General features: G+C 44.1%; 1 protein-coding gene across 3 annotated transcripts in view; it reads right to left on the reverse strand.

The window, feature by feature from the left end:
• The window catches only part of TRDMT1 (tRNA aspartic acid methyltransferase 1), a 46,017-nt gene extending 36,609 nt beyond the window's left edge, over positions 1–9,408 (reverse strand). For all 3 annotated transcript variants that reach the window (XM_014538517.1, XM_014538514.1, XM_005856725.2), the window contains exon 1: positions 9,312–9,408. In XM_014538517.1, coding sequence (XP_014394003.1) covers positions 9,312–9,375 — 64 coding nt within the window. In that variant the 5' untranslated portion in view covers positions 9,376–9,408. The remainder of the gene's footprint in view (positions 1–9,311) is intronic.
• Between the last annotated feature and the right edge of the window lie 1,303 nt (positions 9,409–10,711).

A 10,711-nucleotide genomic window follows, 5' to 3' on the forward strand; every position in this document is an offset into this window, starting at 1 on the left:
TTTGGTCGTCCCTCACTAACCCCCCTGCCGGCCTGGTCACCCCACGCAGCCTGCTTGTTCATTTGTTTGGTCGTCCCTCACTAACCCCCTGCCAGCCTGGTCACCCCACACAGCCTGCTGTTCAGTCCTTTGGTCGTCTCTCACTAAGCTCCCTGCCAGCCTGGTTGTAGGCAGCCATCTTGTGAGGGTGTGAGGGTTAATTTGCATATTACCTCTTTATTATATAGGATTGACTATACTAGAGGCCCAGTGCCCAAAATTCATGCATGGGTGGGGTCCCTAGGCCTGGCCCGCGATCAGAGCCTATCAAGGCTATCTCGCTCAGTCCCAATTGGGGCCCGGCCAGCCACCAGGTTAGGGGAGGTTTGCCAGCCACGGGAGGTTGGCTGTGGGAGCACACTGACCACCAAGGGACAGCTCCTGCATTGAGCATGTGCCCCCTGGTGGTCAGTGCGCATCATAGCGACTGGTCGACTGGTTGTTCTGGTCATTTAGTCATAACGGTCACTTAGGCTTTTATATATGAATTCCCCATGCTGTACTTTACATTCTTGTGACTATTCTGTAACAACAAATTTGTACTTCTTAGTCCCTTCACCTTTTTTACCCATCCCCCAACCCCCTCCCATCTGGCAACTGTCAAAATGTTCTCTGTATCTATGAGTCTGTTTCTATTCTGCTTATTAGTTTATTTTGTTTTTTAGAGTCAATGCTTGATAGATATGTATTTATTGTCATTTTATTGTTCATATTTTTTGTCTTTTTTCTTAAAGAAGACCCTTTAGCAATTCATATAATACTGGTTTGGTGATGAACTCCTTTAGCTTTTTGTTGTTTGTGAATCTCTTTATCTGACCCTAAATTCTAAATGAGAGCTTTGCTGGGTAGAGTAATCTTGGCTGTAGGTCTTTAGTATTCATCACTTTGAATATTTCTTGCCACTCCCTTCAGGCCTGCAAAATTTTGTTAAGAAATCAACTGAGTCTTATGGGAGTTCCCTTATAAATAACTAACTGCTTTTCTCTTGCAGCTTTTAAGATTCTCTGTCTTTGACCTTTTGCATTTTATTTATGATGTGTCCTGGTGTGGGCCTCTGGGCACATTTGTTTTGGACTCTGCACTTCCTGAACTTGTATGTCCATTTTCTGCACCAGGTTAGGGAAGTATTCTGTCATTATTTTTTCAAATAGGTTTTCAATTTCTTGCTGTCTCTCTTCTTCTTCCAGCACTCCCATTATGCAAATTTTGGTATGACTGAAGTTGTCCCAGAGGTTCCTTATGCTATACTCATTTTTAAAAATTTATTTGATTTTGGAGAGTGGAAGGGAGAGGGAGAGGGAGAGAGAAGCACTGATTTGTTGTTCCACTTATTTGTGCATTCATAGGTTGATTCTTGTATGTGCCCTGACTGGGGATTGAACCCAAAACCTTAGCATATTGGAATGATGCTCTAACCAGCTGAGCTAACTGGGCAGGGTATCACTTTTTAAAATTTTCTTTTCTTTTTGCTGTTCTGATTACATGAGTTTTGCTTCCTTATATCCCAAATTGTTGATTTGATTCTCAGCTTTATCTACTCCACTCTTAATTCCCTATAAATCATTTGTTAAGATTCTCTGTCTTTCTTTTCTGACTGGCTTTTTTCCCCCCATGGTTTCCATGTCTTTTTTTATGCTGTTAAAGATCTCACTAAATTCAATGAGCATCCTTATAACCAGTGTTTTGAATTCTGCATCTAACAGATTGCTTGTTTCCATTTTGTTTATTTTTTTTCTGGAGTTTTGTTCTGTTCTTTCATTTAGGCCATGTTTCTTTGTCTTCTCATTTTGGCAGCCTACCTGTGCTCATTTCTATGTATTAGATAGAGCTGCTCTATCTCCCAGGCTTGGTAGAGTGGCCTTATGTAGTAAGTGTTCCATAGCATCCAGTGGCACAGCCTCCCCAATCACTCCAGGAAAGCTGGGCACTCTAGGTGTGACACCACCCCCAACCATGTGGCCTGTGTACACCCTCCAGTTGTAGTTGAGCCTTGAATGCTGTTGGCACAACATTGGGAGGGATTTACCTCCATGCTATTGGCTGCAGGGACTAGCTGGGACCACCTATCACTGTGGAGGATCAGGAGCCTACCCCATGGAGCAAGACTTACTTAAGTGGGGCTCTGGTGCCCACAGAGTCTGCCCCTTGAGTGTGTTGCTTATGTAGGTGATTGGGTTGTGCTTCCACATGGTCTGAAGCCTTCCACTGGGTGTGCTGGCTCTGGGGCCTCCTGGGATGTGCAAGCCAAGGTCAGCCACAGCCTGTGTTTTGCCCAGAGCCACCTGGCATGTGCTACAAAGTAATCTACATATGGCTGCTATTTGTGTGGAGTTTGGATGTGGCCAGGTGAGGCCAAGCTGTGAACCAAGGCCAGCTGCTGCTAGTTCTGGAACTGGGGTCATGTAGCAGAGGTAAAGGTCACACTAAGGCCAGATGCTGCTTGTTTGAGAGATTTTAGGAAAGTCTGAAACATGAGCCCAGTCAGGCCATTCATATGAAAAAGACAATGGAAACAGTTTGGGTGGGCCCACAAGGCGGGTGGGGCAAGACCTAAAGGAATCCCCAGGGCAGGATGAACAGTGATAGCCAGGTTGATGGAGATTCAGATGTGGTGACCATCTGCCAGCTCTTTGGGGTCAGGGGGTCTCAAAAAAGGAACCATGGGCTCTGCCAGCACTCTGTCTGGCAGAAAGCTGCCTCCCTCCACCAGCTCTCACCCTGATGCCAGACAATTCAGTTCTTGCTTGTATGTCCCTGATGCCTTTTGAACTGCTGCTCTACTGCTGGAGCTGAGAGGGAGTGAACCCGAGTAGGTCCATGTGTGGGCCCTTTAAGAGAAACTGCCTGGGCTTCCATCTGCCCTCCAACTCAGCCACACTTCCTGCTGGTTTTTACAGCCAGAAGTTATGGGGACCTGTCTTCCTAGCACTGGAATCCTGGGCCTGGTGTGGGGCTGGGACCACTTGCTTCTCAGGGAGGACCTCTGCAGCCGACATATCCCTCCCAATTTTTATCCAATATACATGGATGTGGGACTAGGTCATTCCAAGTCTCTGCCCCTCCTACCAGTCTCAGTGTGGCTTCTTCTTCTTCTTTTTAAAAAATATTTTTATTGATTTTAGAGAGGAAGAGAGGAGAGAGAGAAACATCAATGATGAGAAAGAATCATTGATCAACTGCCTCCTGCACACCCCCTACTGGGGATCAAGCCTGCAACCCAGGCATATACCCTGGACTGGAATTAAACCTGGGACCCTTCAGTCCGAAGGCAAATGCTCTATCCACTGAGCCAACCCGGCTAGGGCTGTGGTCAGCAAACTGCAGCTCGCGAGCCACATGCGGCTCTTTGGCCCCTTGAGTGTGGCTCTTCCTAAGCCTTAGGAGTACCCTAATTAAGTTAATAACAATGTACCTACCTATATAGTTTAAGTTTAAAAAATTTGGCTCTCAAAAGAAATTTCAATCATTGTACTGTTGATATTTGGCTCTGTTGACTAATGAGTTTGCTGACCACTGGGCTAGGGCATGGCTTCTTCTTTATATCTTAGTTGTAAAACTTCCATTCAGCTAGATTCAGACAGTTCTAAATAATAGCTGCTCTGTTATCTATATATATAAAAGCCTAAGCAACCATTACAATCAAATGACCAGAATGACTGGAACAACCAGTAGACCAGTTGCTATGACACGCACTGACCACCAGGGGGCAGATGCTTAATGCAGGAGCTGCCCCTGGTGGTCAGTGTGCTCCCACAGCCAACCTCCCAGGGCCAGCCAACTGCCTGCAGTCCCTCTTCCCATCCCTCCCTCCAGGCCGGCAGGCCACTAACAGCCCGCTGCCCACCTGACATGGTGGTGGCACGGTGGTGAGGGAAGGGGGAGGAGGGGGAGATGGGGAACCGAGTGGTGGTGGGGTGCTGGCATCAGCATCCGGTGCCCAGTCTGGCGACCATTGCCTCCTCTCCCAAACCCGCCATGGCCTTCAGGCCCCAGGCTGGGACAGGGAACTGGGGGTGGGTGTCAGCAGATGTGGCCCCTTTCCAAGGGGGATCGAGGGCTGGCTCCCTCCTTGGGGCTGGTGGCCCACCTCCAGTGCCTCGTCCCTCGCCAGATTGCCAGCCAGGCCTAGGGACCCCACCGCTGCACAAATTCATGCACCTGGCCTCTAGTTTAGTTATAATTTTGATCTGGTGGTGGGAGGATTTGAGTACCACCTTTTTTGGACTTAGAAGTCTATATTTGGGCACATATCCTTAGGTGTGGTAGGCAGAACTTACATGACAATAGGGACTTTACAGATATGATTAAGGAACCTAAAAAGAGAAGATTATGCTGGGTTACACAGATAGGCACAATGTAATCGCAAGAAGGATGGACAAGGATTAAAGTCAGATAAGTAGATGTAATGAGGGATGAAGAGGTCAGAGACAAAGACTGGAAGATGTTACACTTCTGGCTTTGAAAAAAATTCAAGCTATTCCAAGTGAAAACAGAAAGCTATAATTTATTATAATATTCAAGAGCATATGTAGAATTAATATTGAAAAGATATAACCTAAATCCTCAACAGTTTATTCCTACATGAGCATCATATATGATTTTTATTTTTAAATTCCTTCTTTACCTGTATAGGATCAGTATTTCCCAGTAGACCATAATCTCTGGACGAAAAGAAAACGGTTGTCCTGTTAATGCTGCATCCCCAGCACAGTAACTGACATAGAAACCACTCAATAATAACGCTCTGAATGAATAAATGTATGTTTTCAATATTTCCCAATTTATTGTATTTTAATTTATCTTTATTGTTGAAAGTATTACAGATGTCCATTTGTTTGTTTTTCCCATTGACTCCCTCCACCCCACACCCGTCCCTCCCAGGCCTTCACCACACTATTGTCTGTGTCTATGGGTTATGCATACATGCATATGTTTCCCAGTTACTCTCTCCCCATCCCACCCCCGACCCTGCCTTCCTTCTGAAATTCGTCAGTCTGTTCCATGTTTCTATGTCTCTAGATCTATATTGTTCATTAGATTCCACATGTGAGTGAGATCATGTGATACATATCTTTCTCTGACTGGCTTATTTCACTTAGCATAATACTTTCCAGGTCCATCCATTCTGTTGCAAATGGTAAGAATTCCTTCTTTTTTACTGCTGTAAATGTACCACAACTTTTTTTATCCAAGTAACCCATGGGCACTTGGGCTGTTTCCAAATCCTAGCTATTGCAAATTGTGCTGCTATGAACATAGGGCTGCATATATTCTTTCTGATTGGTGTTTTGGGTTTCTTAAGATATATTCCTAGAAGGGAGATCGCTGGGTCAAATGGGAGTTCCATTTTTAATTTTTTGAGGAAACTCCATACTGTTTTCCACCATGGCTGCACCAGTCTGCATTCCCACCAGCAGTGTACCAGGGTTCCCTTTCTAAATGTATCATACAAGACAAAAAGAATATAAATGTAAAATGGCATTTTTAAATATTCAACTTCACTAGTAATCAAAAAGTTAAAATAATTTCACCTAATAAATTATGTCAGTTTAAATGTTATATTAGCATATTTATGGTAACACAATTTATTGGATATATCCCTTTAAAATATAAGTTGACAATATCATCAACTTTTAAAATGTCCATGCTCTATAACTAATGTACTCATTCAACAAATGTTTATTGAGCATCCACTATGCAACAATCACTATTCTAGGTGCCGAGAATATAGTAGTGAACAACATGGGAAATAAGCAAATCCCACACAGAACAAACAAAAATATATCCACCCTCAAGGAGCTTACATTTTAGAAGGGGAGGTAGTTGATTAAAAACATAAACAAGTAAAATACACAGTATAATAGGCAGCAATACATGCTAAGAGGAAAATAAAACAATAAGGGGGATAGGCAGAATGGGCAGAGACTGCAGTTTTCTATAGTGGTCTGAGAAGATGATATTGAAGACAGCAATGGAATATTCCATGGCCATAAAAAAGAAGAAAATCTTACCTTTTGTGACAGCATGGATGGACATGGAGATAATTATGCTAAGTGAAATAAGCCAGTCAGAGAAAGACTTATATGTGGGATCTAATGAACAAGATAAACGGATGAATTAAATAGAAACAGAGGCATGAATATATGGAACTGACTGAGAGCTGTCAGAGGGGAGAGGGAGGGTGGACTGGATGAAAGGTGAAGGGATTAGCCAAAGAACATATATGTGTAACCCATGGACACAGACAACAGTGTGATGATGGACAGAGGGAAGAGAGTCAGGGTCTGGTTAGAGGTGAGTAAAAGAGGGGGAGGGAAATGGGGACATCTGTAATAATGTCAACAATAAAAATAAAGTAATAAAATAAAATAAAGACAAGGGACTAGTCATGTGGCTCTCTAGAGACAGCATTCCAGACAGAGGGAACAGCAAGTACAATGGCCCTGTGGCTCAGATGTTCTTGGTGTGTTTACTGGTAGCAGGGAGACTATCATCCCTAATCCACTCTCAAGGAGTTAATATTGGTAATAGGACAATGTGCACCTTCCCAACCTTTTTCTAAGATCAAACTATACACACACACACACATGCTGTATGTATTTGTCCAAATATGAAACCACTAGAATAAAAGTCAATCCCCCATCATTTTCCCTATGAGAAAATCCAAAATTAGATTTATGAACATTTTCATTATAAATGATGAAAGAATATAGCTGAAATATTCAAGTAATGTCATATTATGTAACATTAATTTAGCACAGAGGCAGCAGGAAGGCTCTGTGGATCACAGGGTCAGCCAAGGAAAGCTACTCTGAAGAGGCCACATACGAACCAAGACATGGAAAATGAAATGCATCTGCTTTGGAAAAGTCTGGGGTTAAAGCACTGTGGATAGAGACTATAGCAAAGGCCAGAGTGTGGCAGGAACATGAGGGTTTGAGAATATAGGCAAAGAAGACCAGTGTGCCTGAAAAAGAGAACCAGAGGCAGACAGAAGCCAGATGTCACAGGCCTAGTAAGAATATGGGACTGTGATTCTACTAGTAACCTCAAATGGAAGCCAGTTAAGCAAGGAAGTGACATGATCCAGTTTACTTTGCAAAAAGATCATTCTGTTACTATGTGGAGAAAGGATGGAGTGAGAAAGCAGAGTGAAAGCAGGGGAACAGTGAGGAAATTACTTTAATATCTTACCTAATAATAGACAAACATGTAAATTGACCATACTTTCGCTACACTAACCAGCCAATCAGGAGAGTATGCAAATTAACCTAACAAAGATGGCGGTTAATTTGCATATGTAGGCTCCAAGCGGTGGAGCAAAGCCTCGCGGCCCATGGGCCAGCGGAGCAGCAAAAGCCTGAACTGGATAATACCAATTCTGAAGACTATGTAGTTCATAAACCTCTGAAAAGCAATTAGTTATTATTATCAAAAGCCTAAAAAATATTCTCATAATTTTCAACTTAGTAACTGGCACAAAATCAAGTCTTTTGTTGTTGAATGAATTAATTCAACTTTTAGAAAACATGCTTAACGAGAAAATCAGGATTTATGCTCCAGGATATAACGAGCACATTTATCCTTGCAATACCCAACACTTACGGAGTGGCTGAATGACAGCATATGGTGAAGTGCTGAGCAACATTTAAAATCGCGTTTCAAGATCTGAGGGAAAACTAACTAAGGAAGCAAATTGTACTGGAGTTTTGTTTTCATGCTGGTAAGTTTTGATATGACAACTGAACAGGGGAGAGCTAGCAAATAATTGGTAATAAAAATTTAACAATAATCTAGTCTAAAATCAAAACAATGCATATTTTCAGAAAACTTACATGCTCAACTCATTCCACATTGTCTGTATCCTACACTATTCAGTCTCTTGTTACCCTTGGTACTAAAAAAGGAAGCAGGGACGTTTCAGTTTTGTGGTTGTCTTGGTAATTTAAGTATAAACATGCACAAAGTCTATTTGTCTCTCTGTCTCCAGTGCCCAGCACAGGACCTGGCACAGAACTGGGACTTGCTCAATCCATCTTTTCGGAATGAAAATCACCAAAAAAAAAACCCAACCTTTTCAGTCCCAACTTAGCACCGATAATTTTAAAACGTCAAACTGGAAGAGGTCCATGAAAGCTATAGTGCTAATAGTAATTGATAATATTGTGAGCGGCTACAATCTACCAGGCATCATTAAACTGTATGCTCCCTCTTTCACTCCTCACATTAATCCTCTCAAAGAATTACTTTGCACATTTTAAAGCCAGGGAACAGGTTCAAAAATGGTAAAGAACCAGCCCAAGGTTACAGAGCAACTGAGTTCGAACTCGACCCCTCTCGCGCCGAAACGCACCGAGACACGCTGCACCACGAAGGGTGTGGCTTCTCAGTGATGGGAAGGGACCCGCTCTCAGGGTTCACTGTTTCTACCGGGAACCGCAGTGATCCCCTACAGTGGTTCTCAACTTTCCTAATGCCTCGAGCCTTTAATACAGTTCCTCATGTTGTGGTGACCCCCAACCATAAAATTATTTTCGTTGCTACTTCATAACTGTAATTTTGCTACTGTTAAGAATCGTAATGTAAATATCTGATATGCAGGATGTATTTTCATTGTTACAAACTGAACACAATTAAAGCATAGTGATTAATCACAAAAACAATATGTAATTATATATGTGTTTTCCTACAGTCTTAGGTGACCCCTGTGAAAGGGTCGTTCAACCCACAGGTTGGCAACCCACAGGTTGAGAACCGCTGTCTTATAGGATTGTTCTGAGGCACAAATAAGATGATTTTCTAAAAGCATTATGCATAGAAATAAGACATTATTAAATAATTATTATAGAATTTTATTATATAATTTAAATTATATGATTATACAGTGGCCCAGTGCACAGATTCATGCACATTGAAAGGAAGGTAATTAGAAGAAATATTTTAATATTGCTATTTGCCCTTTCTCTGTAATGGAAGTGTCAGCACTGCCCCCTCACCTCACCATTCCACCTACGGGGTGATCGATCGGGGCCGGGCCCCCCCACCTGGCTCCCTCAGCACCTGGGAGTTGGGTGGCAGGCCTGGCGCCCACGGCTCACCTGCTCCACCATCCTGCCGTGGCCCAACTCTCGTCAGGGCCCATTGGGGCCTGCAGTGCCTCCACTACCGCCCACTACCAGCACTGTGTCACCGAAGCCCGCCCCGCTCCTCCCCTCGCTGGAGCCAGAGCTCCGAGCAGCGCCCGGGAATGGAGGCGCTCGGTGCACTCTCACCTCTCAGCGCCTGGTGCATGCCCCCCACGCCGCTGTACAGCTCCAGCACCCGCAGGGGTTCCATCCCCACGCCGCCACCGCCACCCCGGAACTAGGCCTGCTGGTCCCCCAACTTCTCCTCCCTCCGCCGGCGCTGCGCCCTGGCCTCGGGTTCCGCGGCTTTTCAGTTCCGCCCCTTCCTGCAGCTCAGGCTCAGGGCTTCACCTGGCAGCTGGGGCCTGGGACTGGCAGGGGCCGACAGGGGACACAGGGCATGTAACAGTGAGGTCTCACCAGTGAATAGCAGCCGCTCTGTGGTCTCATGTGCGCTTCGTCACCCTTCCAAGTGTTTTCCAGGGCCTTGGGAAGGAAGAAATCTGGAGCTCAGTGGAGGGGCAAAATTTGCCTTTGCCTCAAAATCATTGGAATCCAGAAAACTGAGATCCTCATCAGATCCTAACCAGAAAAAATAAAAATAAAAATAAAAATAAAAATGCACAAAAAAAAAAATTTAACAATAGTCTAAAATCAAAACAATGCATATTTTCAGAAAACTTCACTTTTCAGGCATGCCGCTTCTCCAGAAGTCCCTCGAACGCCTGAATTGTTCCAACCTTTTCCCATTAGCCTGGAGCACCTAACACGTGCTTGGGTCATGGCGATAAATCTTACCGGCCTCTTCCCCAGAGAAGGTCCCAGAGTTACACGTAGGGAAGTAGCACCTGTGCAGCAGAGCCCTGGTGCCTGCTATCATTGTTAGCGGCGCTACTTATATTTTAGCTTGGAAAACACCCTCCATAGGATATGCGGTCAGTGCAATATAGGACTATTTATGGTCCTCCAAGTGCTAGGGCCTTGCTTCTCCCGGATGGTCCAGTGACCAAATTATTATAAATTGGATTACAGACCAAGAAAGAAAAAAAGGCTATATGCCGGAGAGGCAATGTTCTCATTATGAAGTGTCCCTGTGTTGTTCCCATTACCGCCTCGGGTCTTGTAAGAAAAAATTAGGGAGGACCACTTGTACTAAGTTAACTGATTTCTCAGAAACTTTGCACATGTGCTAACATAACAACTAAAAGTATAACTACTGTTATCTGAATTACAGAACTGTCTGATCCACATGTACTAAGTTAACTGATTTCTCAGAAACTTTGCACGTGTGCTAACATTAACAACTAAAAGTATGACTACTGTTATCTGAATTACAGAACTGTCTGATCCACATTGATGTGTCCTACGAATGTTTACATTGTAGACTGCATGCACCGCGAAGGGTGTGGCTTCGCAGTGATGGGAAGGGACCCGCTCTCGGGGTTCACTGTTTCTATCGGGAACCACAGTGATCCCCTAGAGCCCGGGGTCACCAGGAAGACCCAACCGGACCAGCGACCGCCCCTCCCCACGGGGACTCCCGTGGG

This window comes from Myotis brandtii, unplaced genomic scaffold (genome assembly GCF_000412655.1).
Source record: "Myotis brandtii unplaced genomic scaffold, ASM41265v1 scaffold1042, whole genome shotgun sequence".
In the NCBI taxonomy this organism is placed as follows: domain Eukaryota; kingdom Metazoa; phylum Chordata; class Mammalia; order Chiroptera; family Vespertilionidae; genus Myotis; species Myotis brandtii.